Genomic DNA, 26,301 nt, shown 5'->3' with positions numbered 1-26,301 from the left:
TGCCTCCGTCGATGGAGGCATGTAGTCTAGACACACCCCAAGTGTGTTCCTCTCTTAGGATCTTCACTGGCTATTAGTTGGATTGGTGGGTAGGGAATTCATTTCTATAATTATAGGACATGCAGATGAGGAGCAATGTGGTCTAGTTGTTAGAGCAGCAGATTGGGAGTCAGGTTTTCTAGATGTTATCCCTAGCTCTGTTATTGACCTTGGGCAAGCCATGGTTAATCCCTTGGTGTCTCAGTTTTTCTGCTTTTAAAATGGTGATAGTAATGTTCATACACAACCCCTTTCGCAGAATTATTAAAAAGTTTTAAGTTCAGAAGGAGCCATTGTGATAATCTCCTCTGACTTCCTAAATAGCGTAAGTCAGGAAACCTGCCCCAGTGAGTCCTGCATCAAAGCCCACAACTAGAACTAAGAAAAGGATGTGTGAAACAAGGTTTTGCCATTTTTTTCCCCTTCTGCATTGGAAAAAAATGGAAATCTATGTGAAAGTAGCAGCCCTTGGATGTGATAGTGCTGGGATCAAATCCCTGCCCTGCCTGAGGAAAAATAGGGACTTGACCCCCATGGAACTGACTGCCCTAGCCACTGGGCTTTTGGCTTGTCTGGGATGATTCCTGCCTCATTTTGACCAGAAATTCCATTCCAGAACTGGAGTTCCTTCCCAATGAAAAATGAATCCAAGCTGATATAGATGTCCTCAGAAAGGGCTGCGTGACAGAGCTCTGGCCTTGCCTCGGGAGGCCCTGCACTTTTAGGTGGATAGTGTTTGCCTCAGAGGCTCACTATGGCCCCTCTCGCCTTTTACTAGAGGGTAGGTCACAGCCTATGGAGCTATCTTCCTCAAAGGCCAGTCAAGCAAGTTTGGGGTGAAATCCCTCTTTAGTCCCAAACTCCTGCCTTCAGGGATAGTCTCTGTAGTGGTGCAGGGAAGGTTGGGGGCGGGGGAATCCAGACCTGCCCTCTGTCTGGGTTCTGGACTAGGGGCCCCTAACGGCAGAGGCAGCAGGTAGTAATTCCTTTACCAACAGACCTGCAGCTTTTCCCTGCAACCACTTTCCCAACCAACTCCACCCAGTACCAAATCCTTCTGCTCTTCCCCAGCGCACCTTCTGCTCTTCACTCCCAGTCCTTCGCCTGCCAGCCCCCCCTGAAGGGAAGCCTTTTAAACTAACCCCACCAGGTCCTTTATGGGCTGCAGGTGTTCTGATTAGCCTGCTGCTTCTGGCAGGTTATGTCTACACTCGCGGCTTCTTGCGCAAGTAATATGCAAATGAGGCTAAGCATGGAATATCGCCCAGCCTAATTTGCATACCTAATGAGCCACCATTTTTTTCAGAAGAGGCTCTTGCGCAAGAAGGAGCATCTACACTGCCCCTTCTTGCACAATAAAAACCCTCTTGCGCAACGCTGTTCTTCCTGAAAAGTAATACGTGTAACGGCATTGCGCAAGAGGGTTTTTCTTGCGCAAGAAGGGTTTTTCTTGCACAAGAGCCTCTTCTGAAAAAAAGCTGTCTCGTTAGGTATGCAAATGAGGCTGGGCGATATTCCACGCTTAGCCTCATTTGCATATTATTCACGTAAGAAGCTGCGAGTGTAGACATAGCCGCAGACTCTTAATTGGCCCTTGGTTTGTGCTGTAGCAGCACCGGCCCTGGTTACTTGGGACAGAAAACTGTTCACCCCAAGGCCAGCATATATATCTTCTATAGGGTTGCCAGATGGTTTCAACAAAAATACTGGACACACTTGACATTACATCACAATCTACATTACATCTTATTTAGAAAATACCGGACATTTATATTTTCTCAATTTGTTTCCTGAACAGAAAGCTCAAATACTGGACTGTCCAGTTCAAAACTGGACACCTGACAACCCTAATCTTCTATCAGATGGCAGCAGCCAGGAGGTGTGGTTCTGTCTGTCACAGGCTGGGTTTGACAAATAGGCATCTTCTGACCAAAAAAAGTCTCGTTGAAAAATACTCATGATGCTCACCCAATAGCCTGTGTTGGAGCTGGCACACATCTTTTAGAAAGAGACACCTCACCTGGAATTAGAAGCTTCGAGAGTTGGAGAATCTGCCACATGCATCAGCATATTGTTCTAGTGTTCAAGGACTGTCATTGCACCTTTTTTTCTCATCTGAATTTGTCCAACCTCAGCTTCCAGCCATCAGATCTCATTATGCTTTTTACTGCTAAATGAAAGAGCCCCTTTACTGTCATAAACAGTCTCCCTGAGAAAATACTTAAAAGAGGGTCCCTAAGAAAGCTGGTGCATCCCTTAGCATGTTCTGTTTTGGCATGTGACCTTTTTACCTGAGCAAATGCAAATCATCTAGGGGGTTCAGAGATCTAGCTATGTTAGTCTGTTTCAGTAAAAACAATAGGGAGTCCATTGGCCACTTAAAGACTATCACATTTATTTGGGCATCAGCTTTTGTGGGCTGGAGCGCACTTGGTCAGATGCCTAAAGTGAAAGCTTCCTTTTGGCAGGGGTTTATACCTACATACAAAGATGGGAGTGCGTGGACTAGGGGTCATCAAGTAAATTAAAATGTAGCAGATTTAAAACAAACAAAAGGAAATATTTCTTCACACAATACACAAGTCAACCTGTGGAACTCCGTGCCAGAGGATGTTGTGAAGGCTAAGACTTTCATGGGGTTAAAAAAGAACTAGGTAAATTCATGGCGCATAGGTCCACCAATGGCTATTAGCCAGGATGATGTCCCTAACCTCTGTTTGTCAGGACTGTGAGGGTATGTCTACACTACAGAGTTTTGTCAGAAAAATGGCCATTTTTCCACCAAAATTTGAGGAATGTCCACACTGCAAATGCGTTCTTCCGCAAGAAGATCGAAAGAACAGAGGGGTTTTTCCGGCATTGGTAATCCTCATTCTACAAGGTAGAAGCATTTTTGCAAAAGAGCTCTTTTGCAAAAAGGCGTGTGTGGACAGGGAAGAGGGAGTTCTTTCAGAAGAAAAGGAAAGAGTAAAAAGCACAGGTGCCGTGGTGGCTGTTCCATCCATAGCAATCACAGCTTACATGTGAGAGAGTGTCCATTCAGTCTGGATGCTGTCTTTCAAAAAAGCAGATTGCTTTTTCAATGCAATTTTGCAGTGTGCACGCTCTCTTTCGGACGAAACTTTTTTTGGAACAGATCTCCTTGGCCTCGGATGATAGGACAAGAAGCAATGGGCTTAATTTGCAGCAAGGGAGGCTTAGGTTGGACATTAGGAAAACCTTCCTGTCAGGGTGGTTAAACACTGGAATAAATTGCCTAGGGAGGTTGTAGATTCTCCATCATTGGAGATATTTAAGAGCAGGATAGATAGACACCTGTCAGGGATGGTCTAGATGGTGCTTGGTCCTGCCGTGATGGCAGGGAACTGAACATGATGGCCTCTCAAGGTCCCTTCCAGTTCCAGTATTCTATGAGTCTGTGATTTGATGATGATTGCCTATTCTGTTCATTCCCTCTGGTGCACCTGGCATTGGAAGACAGGATACAGGACTAGATGAATCTTTGGTCTGACCTGTACAGCCGCTGTTAAGTTCTTATGGATCTAGGCAGGACTAGTAAGTAGAACTGAAGCCAAGAGGGAGCATGTGGTGTGCTGCTGCCCTATGTGGCTGGGTATAATTCCTGTTCTGAGGCTTCTTCGGTAATCTTCTCAGTCCTCTGAGAACATCACTGCTGCTATGATGAGAGCTTTATGAATCAGAGCAAAGAACTGACATATACCCAGGACTGATTCCATCACTCAGTGGTTAATGTGGGACAGGTAAACTGGGGCCTGCCACTCTGCCACTGACTTAGTGACCTTTGGTGAGTCATTTCCTGTCCCTTTTCCCCCGTCTGTAGCATGAGGTCCAGAGGGCTTTGAGCTCTACAAGTTCAGTACATTATGGTGCATGCCTGAGCACCTGGGGGCTGTGGCTATTGTGTTCTATACATGTTGGGTGGGAAAATATATACAGCTCATCCATGTGGTTTGCAGCTCTCCCATCCAATGCCAGGATTTTGCTCTGTCTGGTGGCAGAAGCCTTTGGCCAGCCCCTTGGTCATTAGAGTGAGTGGGGGGAAGGGAGATGAAGAGCTAAGCATGTGTCTTTATGCTGAGGTCGTGCTAGCTGAATGTGCTGTAACAGATGCTTTCCTGTGGCCAGCAGGAGCTGGATAATTACCGTCTGGCCATGAGGAAGATGGCAGATGACATCCTGTCTCTGCGCAGGCGTGTTGCCAGCCTGGAGGCGGAGAACAGCACGCTGCGCCGCAATCTGAGCATGCATGAGGAAGTGGGCCGCACACTGCTGAATGACGTGGATGTGGATGTCATGACCAAGGTGGAGATAGTGGACAGTATAGGTAAGTTGTGCGCCTCTACCCTGCCTCTGCACGGCCCAGTGGGAGCCAAGGAGGGAAGAGGCCACCATGAGGAAGAGTGGAGAGGTTCTCTGGTTGTGACGTTACAGGGAGTGGGAAAGTGAAGGATTAATCGCCTTGTCTAGAGCCAGGCACAGTTCCATTGCCCGCACCCAGCTATGGCAGTGCCCCTCATTCCCTGTTATCTCCGTCCTTGACCTCTCCTCCAGGACTCTCCCTCTTGGCCAACGTTCCTCAGTCCTAATTGGGCACTGTTGGCCTTAGTAAATAGACCTGTTCCCCCTATTCCCTGGGAGTCCTGAGAGCCGCTTGTATCCACCAGACACGACTCCATGCTGCAGGGCACTGATCAGGCTGTGTGGTCTCTTACAGTGGCCCTCAAGCACAAACTGGCTGCTGGGACAGTGGAGATGAGCAGGATGAAAGACCGTGTGCAACAGCTGCAGAATGAGCTGATCCGGGTAACTGTGCAGATGGCTTTGGCCTGCTGGGCCATTATTCCAGCATAATCAATGCTGTCCTGAGGGCTTCATGGTCTAGTGCAAACAGATACCATGTCCAGGGCACAAGGCCAAAGGTCTGGGCTGCCCTTAGTAAGGGGAGCTCAGAAGAAGGCTGCATGTAAAAGAAGAGAGTTTGATGGAGGAGTTAGGGCATGTCAGAGATGGCTCATAGCATAAGGGTAGAAGCACAAAGCTGGGAGTGTGAGGAAGAAGCATTAGAACAGGGATCTGATGGTTTCCTAAGGGAACTGATGGTTGCCTTTCCCCCACCAGAAGAATGACCGGGAGAAGGAGCTGGTGATGCAGCAGCGAACCCAGCAGCATCAGCAGCAGACAGTACTGAGGAAATACCAGGAGAAAATCACCAAGATGAAAGCTCTGGAGGATACGGTGCGGCAGCAGGAGAAGGTGAGCAGAGCACAGGTGCCCCGGAGGTGCAGAGGAGGGCATCCAGCTGGGTGTCCCACAGGGTTTTGTTCCTCTTCCATGCTGGGCAACAGAGCCTGTGCTCATAGTGCATTCCCTCCAGGGAGACCTTGCAACGAGCTACAGCACAGAAAACCCCACTGGGGACCTGTCCTGGTGTCCTGTTTGTCAGCATCATCTATGCACACAGGATCTGGACCCCATAGACTCACTAACAAGGCAGGATCTTCCTGCCTGCATCTGCTCTCCTTTTGTTGTCCATATCCTGGTGGCAAGGCATAGAGGCACATTGTATTACATGGCTGGTATTGGATGCAATGCTACAACCAGCCAACCTCCTGCATGAAGTGCTTGGCTTTTCATTTTCGTGTGTTGGAACCTGACCTGGAGAGAGGAACTGCAACTGCAAAGCATCTGCGCAACACCATGAGCTCCCTTGTACACCAGAGAATGGGACCCTGGCATCCCATAGCTCCTGTAGGGCAGCCTTGGCTGAGTCCTTAGTGTGGAGTGTGATGAAAGTGATTCATGCTAATGCAGAAGCTCAGTCATTCAGCTTTTCACAATCTGCAGTCTGAACAGCATTGGGAAGCTGGGATCTGAGTAGCAGTGAGACCCCCAAAACCCCAGAAGGCAGATTGAATGACATTCTCTGCCCAGACCCATAGTCCCTTGCCCAATGCCTAGAGGTCCTGGTCTCTTATGGTTGTCTGCACTGCACACTAAGCCCTGGTCCCGGGGATCCAGGTTTGTAGAGTTGGTGTTTCAAGCCCGCGCTTGATCATGTACACTGCATTGTAAACCAGGCCTGGCATTCCTGGAGCCAGGTCTCAGAGCTGTGCTAATCAATCATAGAATACTAGGACTGGAAGGGACCTCGAGAGGTCATCGAGTCCAGTCCCCTGCCCTCATGGCAGAGCCAAATACTGTCTAGACCATCCCTGATAGACATTTATCTAACCTACTCTTAAATATCTCCACAGATGGGGATTCCACAACTTCCCTGGGCAATTTATTCCAGTGTTTGACCACCCTGACAGTTAGGAACTTTTTCCTAACATCCAACCTAAACCTCCCTTGCTACAGTTTAAGCCCATTGCTTCTTGTTCTATCCCCAGAGGCCAAGATGAACAAGTTTTCTCCCTCCTCCTTATGACACCCTTTTAGATACCTGAAAACTGCTATCATGTCCCCTCTCAATCTTCTCTTTTCTAAGCTAAACAAACCCAATTCCTTCAGCCTTCCCTCATAGGTCATGTTCTTTAGACCTTTAATCATTCTCGTTGCTCTTCTCTGGACCCTCTCCAATTTCTCCACATCTTTCTAGAAATGCGGTGCCCAGAACTGGACACAATACTCCAACTGAGGCCTAACTAGAGCAGAGTAGAGCGGAAGAATGACTTCTCGTGTCTTGCTCACAGCACACCTGTTAATGCATCCCGGAATCATGTTTGCTTATTTTGCAACTTAATACATCCATACTGCACTGAGCAGAGCCTCTGACTGGGATCTGTGGCTGGAGCTGCACTCGCACAGAAAAATGACAGGGTTTGGGCCTAGCAAGCTCTGATCCACGCCCTCAGCAGTGTCCTAGGACCTAGGTCCTGAGTGTTTGGGGAGCTGATGTGTGTGGACAGAGGTAGACCTTGAGCTCAAACCTGAGGCCAGGTCTGTTCTACAAACCTACACTGTATAACTACATCTCTTGCGGTGTGAAAATGCGCACCCCTGAGTGATTAGATCAACCTATCTCCTGGCATAGGCAGCACTATATTGACAGGAGAACGTCTCCCACCCACATAGCTTTAGTTTCTGGGGGAGGTGGATTAACTACGTCAACAGGAGATGTTCTCCCCTCAGTATAGTAGCATGTTCAGTGCACCACTGCAACGTTTTAAGTGTTAACCTGCCCGTGTGCAGAATAGACACGCCCTTAAAGGACATGATGTGCCTTGTCTGTTCCACATACAATCCCCTCCAGCTGGGGAGCAGAGGAGCAAACTGAGCAGGAGGGGAGGCCAGCAGCAGCATTGCAGAGCAAGGCCTTGTCCAGACTAGGGTTTGATGTTATTGGTAGCATGTATGACTCTCACATTGTAATAATCTAGTGTTAAAGCAGCCTTTACCATTCTGACCTAGACTCCCCTCTGGGCTTCTCCTCAGCCTGTTTAGCACGAGTTGAAGGCAACATGACGTGCAAGCTAGACATTTGGACCCTGTTTGGGACCATGTGCTAAGGACACTCTCACATGTTGTCTAGCCATGGTCCCAGCTCCCTGCAGCATCCTGCTGCTGTTGGGGTTATGTGGGCTGCAGGGGCCATGATGGGCGCTCTCCCATCCACTGAACTTTTCCTTCCAAAGGTGATTGAGAAGATGGAGCACATGCTGGAAGAGAAGTTTCCAGAGGCTGCTAGAACCTGTGAGCAACTGTTGGATAAATGCCCCCCTCTCTCTGTGTGAGAGCCAGGGGCCTGGGCCGGGCCCTGTTTTATGTGAGGGCCAGACAGTTCCTGAGTGATGCAGGAAGAGAGAGAGCAGCCCAAGTTACAGCTCAACCAGCCACCTGGGAGGCATGCAGAAGAAGTTCAGAAGGACCCAGCAGAGAGGCTCATCCTTCAGGGCCATCCCCTGCCCCAAACTTACACCAACCAATGGGGCTATTGTGGAGTAATGTGCTGCTCCATGTGATGTCTGGCCTTATGGGAAGGAAGTCAGAGTGCAGATCCCCCAGTGTGGGAAACCTAAAGCCTCAGCTCCTTGCTGTGCCAAGGGTCCTCTGATTCCAGCACGGCAAGCTGGCAGGGGCAAAGAAGTGAAATGACCTGGGCTCCCCAGCCTGTCCCTGTGCAGGGGTGGGCGGGGAAAGTGCTGGAAGGTATGGAGCTATGAAGGGGTCTGAGCATCCTCTCTGTTCTTCTGCCCCCAGCTGACAGCTTCTCCAAGGAATTCTACTCCAGCCTGCTAGCTGAGAACCTAAGACTGCGGGAGGAGCTTGGCAGAGCCCGCTCCCGCTCCTCCCCCATCATCCTGCAGCAGCAAGCCTTGCCGGTGAGATGGGCCAGCTCATGGGCAGGGGTCCCTAGTTAGCCAGCTGGAGTGCTTCACTTCATGCGCAGGACATTGCACCTAGCAGATCCGTTTTTTTAGTGGGTTATAAGTGCTTTGGGACAGGGACAGTCTCTGCTGACAGATTTGTACAGTGCCTGGCATAATGGGGCCTTGACCTATGATTGGAGGCTCTAGTCACTACTGCAATGCAATATTATATTGTATTTGAAGTTGTGCCTTCACCTCAGCCTCACAGATCCAGGGCCTGCTTAGCAACTCTCTTGCTGGCTTTTTTCTCTCCCCCACCCTATTAGCATCCCCATTATCTGGATTTTATGGCGTGTAAAGGGAAAGAGGACACAGGCCGCCTGTGTCATGATGGGAAGGGGGTGGAGATGTAGAGGCTCCAAATCTCACTTTCTGGCTGTGTTGTGTGTTGTAGGACATGTTCTCCACCAATGCAGAGAAGCTATCCTTGCTGGCCAAGCTGGAGAAGGCACAAGGTCGCATTCATGTTCTGGAAAGCCAGGTATTTGACAAACCCTTTCTTATTGGCCATCATCCCAGCATATGCATCCCATCCCCAATTTCTACCAGGAGCATGATCCTGTGTCATGAATGAGAATGAAGTCTGACAGCCCTGAGGGCTGACTTACCCCTTCGTGTTCTCCCAGGTACTGGCCTTTCCCTCAAGGTATCTATAGCTACATGATCACCGGTGGAGAAGGGACTACATGCAAAGCATTGTCTCATCTGTGCTCCTTTCTCACAGGAGGGGAGAATGGGTTCAGGTTTATTGGTTGGTGAAGAGATGGCTCTCACAATTGTCCAGACAGGCAGTCAGTGGTTAGTGTAAATGTTGTGAATAGGAATTCCACAGTCAAGAAAAGATCAGTCCGGTGCCACTTTTCTCCCTGAGTCCCATCACCATGCAGGAGCACAACATGGAGGGAGAAACATCAGTTTTTGACAAATCTGAGGCCCAGACCATGGGAGCTCAGAAGAGCAGCATCAAGGCCTTAAAGTACATGTGCCTAAAAGCTCCCTTGCTCACCAGCCTCCCTGGCATTGACCATTTTCACAGGCTTTCCCACAAATAAGCCCCTGTCTTTATTCAGGGTTAAGGGGGGCTGTAGCCAGGAGTCTAGCAGGTGCCCGTATCGGTACTAATGGGGAGAAATGGACCTCAAAAGAACCTCCTGTGTGGCTTCAACAACCCTGTTGCCCAGGGGCTATGTTTCATAGTTTCCAAGCTGCCTCCTCACTCGACTGCACTTTGCTGTGTCTGGCTGTTCTAGGCTCTGGGTAACAGCCAGTCTTGGGTGGGGAGTCCACAAGTGAACAGCCTAAGGTGCACTTGTCCGGTTCCCACGTGTCAGTGAGCAGCCTGCACCACCTCTGCTTTCAAGAGAAAACCTGCGGTGAGCAGGCAGGCAGGGCAGCGCTAGAATAACGCGCTAAGTATCTGGTCTCTCCCTCCCAGCTTGAAGAATCTGCAAGAAAATGGGGGCGGGAGAAGCAAGACCTCAGCACCCAGCTCTTGGAGCAAGATCATGGCTTTGGGCGCTCATCCAGCACCATCCTGCATGACTTCTCACTGGTCAGTGATATGCATGCCATGTGAGCCAAGCCATGAGCACGCAAGGACGGGGGGGGGGGACTCATCCAGCTATAGACTGACCCTTCCCATACTCAGCTGCTCACCTCCTGCTGTGGCTGCTGTCCATCCGGCTGGTGTAGGAGCCACATTATTGGTCTCTCAAAATGTCATCTAGTTTTCCTTAAGCAAGGATTAATGGCCAGGTTGAGCGTACCTTATAAAGGCTTCAGCACTCCATATAGGGTTCAGAAGCTTATAAGTACATGTGCCTAAAAGGTCCCTTGCTCACCAGCCTCCCTGGCATTGACCATTTTCACAGGCTTTCCCACAAATAAGCCCCTGGCTTTATTCAGGGTTAAGGGGGGCTGTAGCCAGGAGTCTAGCAACTTCTCGAAGAGCCTCCTTTCCCATAAGCATATCCAGGCTGAACAGCTCTTTGGTTTGTGCTAGCTCAGTACTGCACCCCCTCTACACATTCCCAGGAGCAGAGAGGAGGAAGAGAATCGGGCAGAGCAAGCCAAGGTGTAAGAAGGGCAGGAAAGAGAGTGGGTCCTCTGCTGTTGACGCTACCAATCTGGACCACAAAGGCTGCTCATTGATCAAAATTTTGGTGCCTGAACAGCTAGTCTCAATGAATTTTTGAGTCACCCACCTCTTTTGTAGTGTCAGCGAGAGGCCAACAAAATCATCCTTAATTATATGCACAATACACAATTGCATAGGGCACCTGAAAATTTGGGGCACCACCAGGTCTTAATGTCCACCCATCTGCCTCTTTTCTATCCCTGTTCTGTGGCCCTGCTTCCTCTGGAGAGGATCTAGTTACCTTACAAGTGACACAGCCTGCCAGAGCTATTAGCAGAGCACTGAACCTGTGAAAGAGCCATTCACGTGGCAGTGAATTCGTTTAACTGGCATTTGCCAACCCCAGATAAATCCTGTCAGTTTCTGAATTTACCGTGTTAGTCTACAGTTTAAAATTTGTTTGAAAAATATCCCATTAGTGTGTTGCTGAAAATTATAACATCACATCTCTAAAGAATTGTCTCCTCCTCCCGCCCCCCACAACTGCCAACGGATAGTTTAATAGCACTGCAGAGGGCCCCTAAATTCTAAGAGAGGCCCTTGAGGTTAGGGCTACCCTCCCTTTGCCGACATGCCCATGTGCTTACTGCACTGCAGGAGTTGTCTCTTAGCCTCATCACTTAGGCTCCATCACCCCTAATTGACCTTGGCCCACCTTACCCAAGCCCTTTGACTTCTTCCCATTATCATAGGAGAGTTGTTGTCAGACCAGTGACTTCCCAACCTTGTAAGTAGATGCATTTGCTGATGGGGGTAAGTCTGAGCAGAATCTGCCTCTTCCCATTCAGGTGGGTGGACACTCCTCCACCATGGCCTGCTCTAGACCCCAGAAATGGGATTTACAGTGTGGCAGGTGGGCAAGCATATCACTGAATGGCATGCAGAGTCCAGCCCAGAATCTCCTTGTTAAACATTGGGAGGAGAAAGTGGCAGAGCACCAGTCATAGAAACTGGTAGAGTCATGGTGGGCCCACAGGGTACACCCTGAGTACTATGGGATTGAGGCACTGGACACAAAGGAATTTGACAGCACAGAAAAATGGAACGACTGAAAGGAAGTGGGAGATTAATTAAGATTCCAAGAATATTCCCTGATGATCATTCTCTTCTCCCATACAGAAGAATTCACCAGATCCCACAACACAAACCAAGAGGCGCCAGATGCTCAATCCACTATCATCGCACCTTCCACAAGATGGACTTACTGGCACTGCTGGAGAAAAACTGTAAAATGTTCTATCTGGTCTTCCCATTCATCTGAAACAGACCTCTCCTGGGAGGGGTCTACTGGAGATGTGTATTAAATGCTTGATGCCCACCACCAAGTGCTATTACTGACATAGGGAATACCTATGCAGTCAGAGCTCAGGGAGATGCTTAGCCAAGTGATAGGATCTAGTCTGAGAAGCCCGTATCAGAGCTTGGAGAAGCACCAGCTGTGGATGCTATCACCAAAGGGGCACCGGAGACTGGGGACTTTGAACCTGGTCCAGGACTCCAGCACTTAAATCCCTGCCCCAAGAGGTAATCCCCCATAGCCCCATCTTCTCCCCATCTTCAGTGACCTGTACGTGTCTCCCCTTGACTGTTACAAGGCAGTTAAAAACCTTGCCTTCAGCATGTTTCCAGTAGCTGCCTCTTGATGGTTCCTTGGGTGATCTCTTCTGCAGTGTCCCAAGCATATAGTTAGATGAGAAGCTGGCAACTGGTGTTGGGCTTATCGTCTCTTCCTTTCCTCATCTTCTCCCCAAGGCAGTAGTGTCTTGGAACATTGCATTGCTGGGCCTGGGTGGGGAGGAGTGTGACAAGGTATAATGGACTGAAATTATAGCCTGCAGAATTGGCCTCCATGTCTTTAGGAGGATGGGTCAAGAACTTTCTCTTTGGCTGTGATGATGGATAGAGCCCTGCAAATCCACAGATATCTGTTTTACATCCATGGCTCATTTTTGCAGATGCAGATATGAACAGAAATTTTGTATCTAGAACCCTGCCAATGCGTGGATATCTGCTTAATATCTGTGGATATCCGCATCTGCAGATGTGGATATCCACGGCTCGTTTTTACTGTACAGATGCAGATACAAACACAAATGCTGTTTCTGTGCAACGCTGTAAGGATGGAACACTGCCCATTCTACAGCACGTTAGCTATGCCTGAAGGACCAGTCTGGATCATTTTCACCCTCCAAGTGATGTTCATGGAGGGTGATGTTCTTCTTTGAGGCGTGTCCCTGAGGGCGCTCCACCGTGGGTGTCTGGGCAACACTGTGCACCAAGTTGGAGATTTTTGGTAGCAGTGCCCTCCAGTAGGCTGCACGCACGAAGCAGACAGCACAGACAGTGCTGCTACCAGGCATTCGCAGCCAACTGTCCCTTCAGTTCCTTCTCTGCCGCCAGTGGCGTCAGTCGGAATTGCAGTTGCTCTCTAGACATTTACAAAAACTTCATCGTTCCTTGTTATTGTTAGTGTAGTTTAGGATAGTTTTTTACAGTTTAATAGTTAAATCAGTTAGTGTTAAAACATTTTTATCTCATAACTGTTAAGGTTGGTTTTGCCTTAACAATATTTCCTTCCTGGGATGCTAGATTCCCCAGGCTTCAGACGCTGCCTGTCCTGCAGGCTCTCAATCCATTTCCAATGGCAACTCACAGTATGTTCGGTGCCTGGAGCAGGCTCATGCCACAGCCCAGTGCCAGCACTGCAGACAGTTAATGGCGTGCATGCGTAAAGCCAGGGGGCTACAATTGAAGCTTCTCTCCCTAAAGAACAATTGACAGCCCTCTTCATTGGCCATGTCTGAGAAGGCTGTCCCCTCGCCAGGGACTCTTCCTCTGACCAGCCTAGGAAGAGATCTCATTCTTCAAGTAAGGGTGACTCCCTTTCAAAAAATGGGGGCAAACACCCAAAATACCCCCTGCACTGATCGCATCTAGGGCACTAGACAAGAAGGTACTGGGACCATCTGGAACCAACGGTTCCCAAGGACCTCACTAAGGCAGGTGTTAAGGCACCAGAGAAGCCCAAATCAAAATTGGCTCCGCCAGCACCATCTGACTCAGCCTCAGTGCCAAAGAAAGCAAGAACTAAGTCAGCTTCTTTGGACACACCTCCGGCACTGAAGAAACCTAGGTCTCATTCAGCACCTATGCCACCTCAGCACTGAAGAGGCACAAGCACCCAGCACCAACGACCCCACATATGGCACCACAGGTAGTGTCAGTACTGCCCTCTACACTGCCTTCGGCACCAGTGACCCTGGCACCACCGCCTTTCACAATGGCAGAGGAGCTCAGATTAACATCCATGCCAACAACCCCACTATTCGGCACTAATGGTATGCCCACATCTAGCAGGTTTAGCCTCTCCACTCCTGCAGGCTCGGCACTGCCACTCTCCAGTGATGAGGACAAGGAGCCCTTGGTTGGTACCAATACACCAAGGCATTCCTCCCCAAAACACCCACAACACCACCAGCAGCAACAAGTTCTGCTTCAATGGCAGCCACCTCAGTGGCTGCCATCGCCAATACTAATGCCAACCAACTGGTCCTACTGGGACCCCTAGGCACCCTACAGAGCCCAACAGGTGCAACCTCAGCCAACTCCAGCTATACCATCGAGGGCCACCTCTGTACCTTCATTGGAGAGATCGCCGTACCAGGAAGAAGATGAGCCAGTTTCAGGTGATGAAGAGTCTTCTGTCTCTTCACACCCACCAACACACATCTCATCATCTTCCCCCAATGACATGCTGATGCCTCCTCTCCCCACAGCAAGAGATGATTTTAAATTGTTCCAAGAATTTTACAAGAGGGTGGCTGATGTCCTGGATATCTCCCTAGTGAGCCTCTCTGAGACTCGGCATAAATGGATCAGCAGTATCTTACATGCCTCCTCGTCTGCAAAACTGGCCTTACTTATGGATCCAGCCCTCATGGACCCTGCCAAGTGATCTGACAGACGCCGACAACAATTTCACTGGTTTATAAGAGGTTGGACCATAAATACTACGTTGAGCCGCCACTTGTTGTCCCACCCATCTCCTAAGGTCCTTAATGGTAGACACCGTTAATCAGATGCAAAAACAGAGAGCATCTAGGACCATGCTTTATAATGAATGGAAACGCCTTGACCTCATGGGAAAGAAGTCATGCACTTCCGAGTCTCTTCAGCTCCACATATCAAACTACACCATAATGCTCACAAAATACACACAGCATATTTTTGAACAGCTGTCACATTTTATTGATAGCCTTCCAGAGGACAAAAGAGAACAGGAATTTAACTTACACATAACTATATTACAACTCAGGACAGTATTCTATGCATGCTAGCATGTCCTACACCTCATACGTAGCAACACTGCAGATTTTTATGGACAATCAAGTAACAATGTTTTACATCAACTCACAGAGCCATATCCTACCATCTGGCAGGGAAGCTGTCCGCATTTTGGACTTGGTACATAGCGCACAATATCTACCTACAAGCCACTTATCTACTGGGCAAAGACAACTTCACTATCGATGACCTCAGCAGGAATTTCACCTCCAACCGCGAATGGGAAATGGACTCCTGATTCCTTCACTAGTTGATCGGTCACTGGGGCTTTCCTACGGTGGACTTGTTTGCAACCAGTGCCAACAGGAAGTGTCCACAATATTGTTCCTGTGTGGGCATTGCACGCTGTCTCTGAGGGACACATTCACAGTACACTGGAACACACCGCTCCTATATGCTTCCCTCCAATTCTGCTCCTCCATTAGTCAACAAAATAAGATCAGACACAGCCACGGTGATTCTTATTGCTCCTAAATGACCCAGTCAGATATGGTACACTTACCTGTTTCAGATGTCCAGGAGATGACCATGGCAACTTCCATTGCTTCCTCATATCTTAACGCAAGATGGCAGGCGAGTCCATCATCCATGGCTGCAAACACTTCACCTCCAGGCCTGGTTTCTCAATGGTTCACCATAGTTGAACTAACATTCACTGATTACGACAAACAAATCTTATTGAACAGTCGCAGAATAACAACCAGAAACTCTCACCTCCATAAGTGGCGAAGATTCTTACTGTGGTCAGAACGAAAACACTTAAACTGTACCACTGTCTGGCATTTTAGAATACCTCCTAGCACTAAAGGAGTCGGGCCTCTCCTTTAGTTCTCTAATGGTCCACTTGGTGGCCATCATGGCACTTCATCAACCCATCGACAACAACATAAGAACCATACTGAGTCAGCCCAAAAGTTCATCTAGCTCAATATCCTATCTGCCAAAAATGGCCAATACCAGATGCCCCAGAGAAAGGGAACACAACAGGTAATCATTACGTGATCCCTCTCCCGTCATCGATTTCCAGACGGACACTAGGGACACCATTCCTACCCATCCTGGCTAATAGCCATTGTTGGACCTGACCTCCATGAATCTATCTAGCTCTTTTTTGAACCCTGTTAAAGTCCTAGTCTTCGCAATATCCTCTGGCGAGGTTGACTGTGCGCTGAGTGGAAAAAAAATCCTTTTCCTTGTTTTAAACCTGCTGCCCATTAATTTAATTTGGTGACCCCTAGTTCTTATATTGTGGGAATAAGTAAATAACTTTTCCTTATTCATTTTTTCCACACCAGTCATGATTTTATAGACCTCTATCATATCCCCCCTTAGTCTTCTGTTTTCTAAACTGAAACGTCCCAGTATTTTTAATCTCTCTGCATATGGGACCCGTTCCAAACCCCTAATAATTTTTGTTGTCCTTTTCTGAACCTTTTCCAATGCTAATGTATCTTTTTTTAAATGAGATGACCACATCTATATGCAGGATGGTTTTATATAAGGTTTTATATAGAGTTAATAAGATATTTTCCGTCTTATTCTCTATCCCTTTTTTAATGATACCTAACATTCTGTTTGTTTTTTTGACTGCTCCTGCACACTGAATGGATGTTTTCAGAAAACTATCCACAATGACTCCAAGATATCACTCTTGAGTAGTTGTAGCTATATTAGTCCTCATCATATTTTATGTATAGTTGGGATTGTTTTTTCCAATGTGCATTACTTTACGTTTATCGACATGAAATTTCATTTGCCATTTTGTTGCCCAATCCCTTAGTTTAGTGAGATCTTTTTGAAGCTCTTCAGAGTCTGCTTTGGTCTTAATTAGCTTGAGCAGTTTGGTATCCATCTGCAAATGTTACCACCTCACTGATCACCCCTTTCTCTAGATCATTTATAAATAAGTTGAATAGAATTGGTCCCAGGACAGACCTTGGGGGACCCCACTTGTTACCTCTCTCCACTCTGAAAACTTACCATTTATTCCTACCCTTTGTTTCCTGTTTTTTAACCAGTTATCCATGAAAGGACCTTCCCTCTTATCCCATGACAACTTACTTTACTTAAGAGATTTTTGTTGAGGGACCTTGTCAAAGGCTTTCTGGAAATCGAAATATACTGTATCAACTGTATTCCCCTCCACATGTGTGTTGACTGCCTCTAAGAACTCTAGTAGATGAGTAAGGCATGATTTCCCTTTACAGAAACTATGTTGACTTTCCCTAAACAAATTATGTTCATCTATGTGTCTGACAATTTTATTCTTTGCTTTAGTTTCAACTAATCTGCCCGGTACTGACTTTAGACTTACCTGTTTGTAATTGCCAGGATCATCTCTAGAGCTCTTTTTAAATATTGGTGTCATGTTAGCTGTCTTCCAGTCGTCAGATGCAGAAGCTGATTTAAGGATAGGTTACGGACCACAGTTAATAGTTCTGCAATTTCACATTTGAGTTCTTCCAGAACTCTTGGGTGATGCCATCTGGTCTTGGTGACTTGTTACTGTTAAGTTTATGAATTTGTTCCAGAACTTCCTCTAATGACACCTCAATCTGGGAAAATTCCTCAGATTTGTCACTTAAAAAGAATGGCTCAGGTTTGGGGATCTCCCCAATATTCTCACCCGTGAAGACTAAAGCAAAGAATTAATTTAGCTTTTCCGCAATGACTTTATTATCTTTGAGTGTTCCTTTAACATTTCGATCATTCAAGAGCCCCACTGGTTGTTTATCATGCTTCCTACTTCTGATGTCCCTAAAAACCATTTTACTATTACTTTTTGAGTTTTGGGGTAGCTGCTCTTCAAACTCCTTTTTGGCTTTTTTTATTATATTTGACATGTAATTTGATAACATTTATGCTCCTTTCTATTTTCCTCACTAGGATTTGACTTCCACTTTTTTAAAGATTTTTTTTTCTCTCTCACTGCTTCTTTTACTCAGTTGTTAAGCCACTGTGGCACTTTTTTGGTTCTCTTAGGCTGTGTCTAGACTACATGGCTCCGTCGACAGAGCCATGTAGATTAGGATTATAGGCAAAGGCAAATGAAGACGCGATTTAAATGATCGCGGCTTCATTTACATTTACATGGCTGCGGCGCTGAGCCTCTTTTATGGTGTCTTTGAAAAGTTTCCGTGCACCTTGCAGAGATTTTACTTTTGTCACTGTTGTTTTAATTTCTGTTTAACTAACCTCATTTTTGTGTACTTTCGCTTTCTAAAATTATATGCCACAGGGCTGGGCTGCTGAGGTGCTTTTCCCACCACAGAGATGTTAAATTTTATTACGTTATGGTCACTATTTCCAAGCAGTCCAGTTATATTTACCTCTTGGACCAGATCCTGCACTCCACTTAGGACTAAATCAAGAATTACCTCTCTCCTTGTTGATTCCAGAACCAGCTGCTCCAAGAAGCTGTCATTTAAGGTATCAAGAAAAGTTATCTCTGCATCCCGTCCTGAGGTGATGTGTACCCAGTCAATATGGGGATAGTTGAAATCCCCCACTGTTATTGAGTCTGTTTTCAGTCACCCAATGAGCTTCCTCAGAGGCATACGGAACACTTACCCGCCTGTCCATCCCCTGTTCCAACCCAGGGCCTCAATTTAGTGCTACAGGCTCTCACTCATAAGCCATTCGAGCCCATAGCAACATGCTCCATTCTTCACTTCTCTGTGAAGGTGATATTACTGGTGGCCATGACATTGGCCAGGAGGGTGAGTAAAATTGGTGCTCTCATGGCAAACCCTCCTCTCTACAGTAGTTCATAAAGACAAAGTTGTTCTCCATCCTCATCCAAAATTCCTCCCGAAGGTCCCCACTGCTTTTCACTGTAATGAATCCATACACATGCCTGTCTTCTTTCGAAGCCTGATGCCTATAATAAAGAGGCTGCATTGTGTACGCTCAATATCCATTGTGTGATTTCCTTTTATTTGGATAGAACTAACAGATCTGCAAGCCAAATAGGTTATTTGTCTCTACCACAGAGAGATTATTGGGTATGCTAATCTCTAACCAGAAGCTATTCAGGTGTACAGTGGACTGTATCAGACTAACCTACTCCATTTTTGGCCAAGCTCCTCTGTTCCACCTACGAGCACACTCTACAAGTGCCATGGTGGCTTCTACAGCCTACCTGCATAGCATTCCTCTCATGGACAGCTATTGATCTGCAACATGGTCCTCTGCTCACATGTTTGCTAGACATTATGCTCTTGATACTTACCTGTCCCAGGGCACTCAGTTTGGGCACACCGTTCTAGCTACTGACTAGCCAAAGCACCCACCTCTGATCACAGGTACTGCTCAATAGTCACCTAAGGTGGAGCACCCTCAGGGACATTGCTCGAAGAAGAGAGGGTTACTCACCTTGTGCAGTAATAGAGGTTCTTCAAGATGGTTATCCTTGTGGGTGCACCACCACTCGCCCTTCTTTCCCTCTGCTTCGGACATGCTTGTTTCTCTTTCCGGGCCAGAAAAGGAACTGAAGGGATGGTTGGCTGTGCATGTGTAGTAGCATGTTGTCTGCTCTGCATGCGCAGCTTACCAAAGGGTACTGCTACCAAAAATCTCTGACTAGCCATGCAGTGGTGCCAAGACATCTAAGGTGGAACACCCACAGGGACAACTATTTTGAAGAACCTCTGTTACTGCACAAGATGAGTAGCCCTCTCTTCCTTTACCTGGGGTCCACATGGAGGTAAAGTTTGATGCTAAACCCAAATTGGGAGCGTGAGAGAGCATCAGCCTGCATATCCCCAGAAGACTGAACTGAGGCTCCCATGGTCAATCCTCAGACAAGGAAGAATTTTGAACATGAAACTAAACCAAGGGTATTCTGCAGTAGAGCTAGTGGCAGCCTCAGACGTGAGGGAGCTGGCCACCTTGACAATTTGCTGCCCTGTGCCAGCCTACATCCCCAGTGGAATGCTGGGCAAAGAAAGAAAATATCATGTGACAAATTCAGCTTCCTTTCCTTTGGGTGCAGTAAGTGTATCAAAGAATTATCCAATCACAGAATCAGAGGATTAGAATTTGAAAAGATCTCAGGAGGTCATCTATCCAGTCCCCTGCTCAACGCAAGACCAATCCCAACTACATCATTCCAGCCAGAGTTTTTGTCAAGCTTGGTCTTTAAAACCTCTAGGGATGGAGATTCCTCCAGCTCTCTAGGTAACCCATCCCAGTGCTTCACCACCCTCCTAGTGATCTAATTTTTTCCTATTATCCAACCTAGACCTCCCCCACTGCAACTTGAGACCATTGCTCCGTGTTCTGTCACCTGCCACCACTGAGAACAGCCTCTCTCCATCCTCTTTGGAACCCCCTATAGTGGGTTGGAGTGGCCACCCACTGACCCTGACGGGGAGGCGCCCCTCCCAGAGCCATGGTGGGCTACACCTGGCCCTAATGATCTACCTGGCCAGAAGCCAGGGGGTAGAGTCGGAGGTAAAAGGCCTGCCAGTGAGACCAGTCAGAGGCTGGCTGCTGAAGGAGCCAGAAGCCTCCCCTGTGCACCAAGGAGAAGAGCTAGGCCCAGGAGAGGTGGAGAATTGGCTTGGGCCTCTAGGGTCCCTACTGAACGGCGACCAGGAGGGACTGCTTACCGCACCCCGCTTCCCAGAGACCTTGCAAGCTGCTGAGGACTTTGATTCCCTGAGAGACCTCCCAGACATCCAGGTATGCGCTGAGGGAGAGAAGGGAAGTGGCCCAGAGAACAGCATGAACACTTAAGCGCTCGGGTCAGCGTGTTTCGGGGTGGAGCCCCCGCTGACCCAGCAGCAGTCAGTACTGCTGCTTCTAAGCTCTGAGCTGGGGTGCAGTGCAGTGGGCGGGCCTGCGCTCCCCCCACCACCACCTGCCGCTCGGGTGACAATCTCCTCCTCTCTGCCATTGTGGGTGAGCAGCCTGCACCCTCCTGAGCAAGGAGACCCCAATTGTGTAATTTGTTTAAACTGTTTACTGCCGCCCCACCCTGACCAAAGACTGGGCCTACAGACTGTTTGCCTGCCGCCCCGCTTTGACCAAAGGCTGAGCTTACAAACTGTTTGCCTGCTGGCCCACCCTGAACCAGGGCTGAGACCTTTTTGCTAGCCACCCTGCTCCTAGCCAAGGCAGGGGCTTTTGAACTGTGGACTTGGCTGCCCCACTCTGAACTAAGACCGGGCCTCTGATTAGGTTTGCCAGGTGTCCTGTTTTGAACCAGACAGTCCAGTATTTGAACTTTCTGTTCCGGAAACAAATTGAGAAAATATAAATGTCTGGCTGTGACGGGGCAAGCCCGCACCACGCGGGGACAGCCCCCTGGGAGGCGCTGTGGGGCGGGAGGCCAGGCAGCTACCGGCGTTGCCCCGGTTGCTCGGCAGACGCGCAGGCTGCCCCCAGCCCCAGCGCGGCGGGAGACGTCAGCGGGCACGCACCGCGGCACCGGCCGTGTTGCCAGGGCAATGGCCCGACGTCTGGGCGGAGCGTCGGGGACACCGAGACGCACTGATGCCGGGACGTCGGCACCAGATTTAAAAGGCCGGAGCCGGGAGCAGGACGGGGGCGAACGCACCGGGACGGAGGCAGGCGGCCCGCCAAGGAGTCGGCGGACCCACCCACAGCAGTTCCTCCGAGCGAGCCCCGAGCGGGGACGGTGAGTCACCCGGTTGCGGGAAGGGAAGGAAGTGGCCCAGGGCAGAGTCCGGCGAGACTGGTGGGCTGACGAGTTAAGGGGGTACACCCCGTCAGCCGGGGCGGATCGAGCCGAACCCGCACCCTTAGGGCCCTGGGCTGGGGCCCGTGAGAGTGGGTGGGCCCGGCCCCCCCTTCCCCTCCCGTCGTGCCTGGGAGAGGGAAACCGAAGATAAAGTAGGATAAAAGAAAGACTAGGAAAAACTCGGGGCGACGCCGCGGGGCTTCACACTGCCATTTTCTAAATAAGATGTAATGGAGATTGTGACAGTGTCGATTCTAATGTCAAGTGTATCTGGTATTTTTGTTGAAATCGTCTGGCAAGCCTTCCTCTGACATTTTTGCTGGCCTACCCCAAACCCAGGCCACCTTTACTGTTGTTAATTCTGTCGCCCCTCCCGGAGGTAAGAGCATGGGACTCCAGACTGGTGGTTTGACAGCTGCTAATTCCCCCCAGAGACTAAACCGGGCATTGGAGCGGCCACCCACTGACCCCGAAGGGGAGGCGCCCCTCCCTGCACTTCAAGTGGTTAAAGGCTGCTATCAAATCCCCCCTCATTCTTCTCTCTTGTAGACTAAATAAGCCCAAATCCCTCAGCCTCTCCTTGTAGGTCACGTGCTTCAGGCCCCTAATAATTTTTTTGCCCTCCACTGGACTTTCTCCAATGCGTCCACATCCTTTCTATAGTGGAGGGCCCAGAACTGGACACACTACTCCAGATGTCGCCACGTGCCCTCGGGCTCCCTCCCTAGCTGCCTTTACCTAGTGCTGATCCAGATTGTTCTCTTCAATTTCTTCCTGTCTCTCCACCACCTTCTTTTCGTCCTCTCACACTCCACCCCCTCCAGCCTCCAACTGCTGAGGCTTTTAAAGGCCCTCAGTCAGCCAGCAGAGGAGTCAGCTGGCCCCAATGCGCTTGAGCCAGCTCCTTCCCAGCTGCATCTAACTGGGCTGCAGTTCTCTGCTTTTACTCACAGGGGTTTTTACCCTTTGGGGCTGCCTTTTCCCCTCTCTGCAGCAGCTCCCTGGCCTGACCCTGTCGCAAAGGTATATCACCTTCAATTAGGTGGGTCAGGCATGTGTGGTAGATAGGAGATGGCATGGGCTGCACCCAGCCCAGCTCTGAGCACAGCATACAAGTTAGCAGTGCTTTCTGAGCTGTGCTCTCACTGGGACTGACTTGCTGAATGTACCTGGTATGGAGGAGGCCCCTCTGCTGCTGCTCCTAGTACATGGAGGCTGTGTCTACACTGGCATGAATTTCCGGAACTGCTTAAAACGGAATACTATTCCCTTTTCAGTTTTTCCGGAAAAGGAGCGGCTACATTGGCAGGCTGCTTTTCCAGTAAAGCCCTTTTTCCGGAAAAGCGTCTGTGGCCAATGCAGACGCGCTTTTCCGGAAAAGAGCCCCGAGCGCCATTTTCGCGATCGGGGCTTTTTTCCGGAAAAGACTACTGGGCTGTCTACACTGGCCCTTTTCTGGAACAGCGTTCCGGAATAAGGACTTATGCCCGAGAGGGAGCAGAATAGTTTTTCCGGAATAGCGGCTGATTTTGTACAGTAGAGCATCATTGCTTTTCCGGAAATTCAAGGGCCAGTGTAGACAGCTCGCAGCTTATTCCGGAAAAGCGGCTGATTTTCCGGAATAAGTGGCCCAATGTAGACACAGCTGGAGTGTTGATTCCCAGTCAATGGAAGGGAAGTGGCCATGTCCTATAGAAGCAAAGGGGTGTTTTCTGTCTTGTTGCTTTCACAGGTGGCAATTTTAAAAGAGGTGACAACTCCAAAGATATCTTGCCTGGTTTTCCCATTCTTCAGTAGTCTTCCCCTTTGCCACCTCAGTGATGCAAACCCAGCCTGCTGCAGGGTGGAGCATCTCAGCTGTAGCCTAGAGGGAAGAAAGGGGACAGGACTTTAAACAAATGAACAGAGGCCCCCAGTGATCTGCCAGGTTCAGGAGCACATAGCCAAGGCAGAGCATGGCCCAGGGATTGGCCACATCACCAGCCAGGAAGTCAGATTTGGAACTCATGTCTTGGAACCTCCAGTTCTGACCTCCTGCCTGAGGATGCAATAAGGAGCAGGATTCTGGTATGGCCAGGAGCCTGTTTTGCATGTGAAATCATGACCCTTCACATGTCAATTGGACATGCCAATGGGTCCTTCCTGTGGCAGCTGGGCGCCCTCAACATCTCAGCGTCTTGACCATATGCATGTCCTTGTCTTAACTATTCTCCAGCTACAGACTTCCCATGTAGCTCTCCTGAGTCCAATGCTTTCAATAACCACACCTTCCCCACTCTCGTCTGTAATACACTGAATGGGACAGAAATGAACTTTCTGGTGCCCATCTTTTCTTAAAACATGTATTGTTTTCCCTTTATTAGTTCTTGGAACATCATCACCTAGCTAAGCTTTACTTGATGTTGTATTCACATGCTTATTTCTTAAATATATTCCTGGAGTCCACTACAGGAGTTGTCACTGGAAAAAAATCACTAGGAATGACAATGTGAGCCCCAACAAATGGAAAGCAGTAGTTGACAATTTTAATACAATGGTACAAACCTAGTGGTATGATTACTGGGAGGTCCAGTGTTTCTAGTCAACCTCACAGTGCTTTTTCATACCCTGGTACAACCTGTCGGTAAAATGTGTTATCATTGGTGGTCCTTTCAAATAGGCATTATAGTAATTGTAAGCCTTGCTACAAAGCTTAAAGTCTATCGAGCAGTAGTGTTAACTACCCTGATGTATGCCAGTGAGACTTGGACTGTATACAGGAGGCACGCTAGGCAACTGAACCACTTCCACACGATTTGCCTCCGCAGACTTCTGAGGATCCGGTGGCAGGATAAGGTGCCAGACACAGAAGTCCTTTCTAGAGCAGGCCTGCTGTCAGTTTACACCCTGCTGATGAAAGTCCAGACACGCTGGGCCGGCCATGTTGCAAGGATGCCAGATCATCGCATCCCTAAACAGCTCTTCTATGGTGAGCTGTTTCAAGGGAAGCGATTGCACGGGGGACAAAAGAAGCGATACAAAGATATGCTTAAAGCGTCTCTCAAATCCCTGAATATTGACACCACCTCCTGGGAGACCCTGGCACAAGACCGATCGATATGGCACACGCTGATCTACCAAGGCTGTCAAACATCTGAAGCCAGAAGGACAACCATAGCACAAGAGAAGCGAGCACTCCGTAAAGCCAGAGTTGCAAAAGCTGCAACAGTGGTGCCCACACATGTCTGCCCGAAATGTGGCAGAACATTCCGTGCCTGTATCGGCCTTATCAGCCATTTGCGGACACACTGTGGACAGTCCACAACCCGTTAGATGTCAAGGTCCTCTTCGAATACGATGGACGAACAACAACAACAACAATAGTAATTGTGGCTTGCACAAAGATAATCACACTGATAGCTCAGTGGTGATCCTTGGTGGGAACATCTGCCCTTGACAACATATACAACCTCTTAATGCCCTAGGATTGCAGATACAAGGTCAGAGTCACTTTTATTGCTAGTTCAAGCTGGTACAATTCCATTGAAATTTGAGGACTCTCCAGGAGTGTAACTGAGATCAGCCTTTGGTTTCTATTTTCACCTCCAAAACGCAGCCAGACCTAAGGTGGATGTCATCTGCTGCTTAACAACACGACATACAGTAGCTTCAGGCTTAAGTTTAGGCGTGACAGTGAGGAACACAACCTTCCAAATGAAATTGCAAGAGGAAATGTAAGGTAGCAGAATCTAATGGCCATGACCAGGAAAATGGAAGGTGCTTATCAAATTATGAACATTCTGTTACTGCTGGCCTTGTGTTACAGTTGGATTGGTTACGATAAAAATGATGGGAAAATCAGCAACTTTGCAGTAAGTTTTTGTGGGTGTCATTTCTCACAGAGATGGCTTGTCTTGCATTTCTCAGAGTTTTGGATTCAGAAATCCCAAAGAAAGACAAAGCAAAGTCTGGTATGGTAATTATCCAATCTTACCATATTTTATCCCATCTATGATTAACTCTGACTTGGCTGGTTTCCATCTGAAAGCAGAAAAAAGCCTGTGCTTGCTGTCAGCCGATGGTCAGGGCAATGCGTGGCGTGTGTTATATACCCGAGTCTTCAACTGCTAGAACGACAGGTGCCCCGAGAAGTTTTACGTCTGTGTCTTTAGCCGCTAGGACCGAGGTCCCTTCGCAGCGGGCAGCCAATAGACTGACAGATGCCCCAAAGTTTGCAGGGAGAGCTTATTACACCTGTGTCTTTTGCTCCTAGGACCGGGGTCCCTCCGCAGCGGGCAGCCTATGGAAGGCTGACGGATGCCCTTATGGATCTGTCCCCTGGAGGCAACACGATCCAAAATGCTCAGCTCTGCCTGTGCCTGCCCCTGTGACCAGCTGGAGTTCTTTTAAATTGTGTTTGGTTCTGTTACAGCAACTGAAGGAGTCAGGTTAAAGCTTAAACAGTTACAGGTTTATTAAAGAAGCTTATAAATCAGATGGTTACAATGGCTATTGCTCTATTTCTTAACTGCTAGCAAATATAGATCTTAAAAGTGGTTACAAAAAAAATAAAGATATAAAATAGAAATAATGGTACCAAGTGACAGCTTAATCTTTAAAGAGCTCTAAGTTTATGTGTATACTTAAGACAAAGGACACATCCAGGTACAATTTTTACCCCTTTCTGTGCCTCTCGGCTCCAGCGG

At 48.4% G+C, this 26,301-nt stretch overlaps 1 protein-coding gene across 4 annotated transcripts in view; it reads left to right on the top strand.

The window, feature by feature from the left end:
• Nucleotides 1–11,887, top strand: part of CCDC33 (coiled-coil domain containing 33) — a 238,109-nt gene extending 226,222 nt beyond the window's left edge. For all 4 annotated transcript variants that reach the window (XM_025183622.3, XM_025183623.3, XM_025183621.3 and 1 more), the window contains 8 exons: nt 4,189–4,384; nt 4,775–4,863; nt 5,179–5,313; nt 7,695–7,752; nt 8,260–8,381; nt 8,824–8,910; nt 9,865–9,981; nt 11,686–11,887. In XM_025183622.3, coding sequence (XP_025039407.2) covers nt 4,189–4,384; nt 4,775–4,863; nt 5,179–5,313; nt 7,695–7,752; nt 8,260–8,381; nt 8,824–8,910; nt 9,865–9,981; nt 11,686–11,796 — 915 coding nt within the window. In that variant the 3' untranslated portion in view covers nt 11,797–11,887. The remainder of the gene's footprint in view (nt 1–4,188; nt 4,385–4,774; nt 4,864–5,178; nt 5,314–7,694; nt 7,753–8,259; nt 8,382–8,823; nt 8,911–9,864; nt 9,982–11,685) is intronic.
• Nucleotides 11,888–26,301: the final 14,414 nt, after the last annotated feature.

The sequence above is a fragment of the Pelodiscus sinensis genome, chromosome 14 (genome assembly GCF_052426305.1).
Source record: "Pelodiscus sinensis isolate ZL-2025 chromosome 14, ASM5242630v1, whole genome shotgun sequence".
NCBI classification, from domain to species: domain Eukaryota; kingdom Metazoa; phylum Chordata; order Testudines; family Trionychidae; genus Pelodiscus; species Pelodiscus sinensis.
This window is presented reverse-complemented; position numbering and strand designations above follow the sequence as displayed.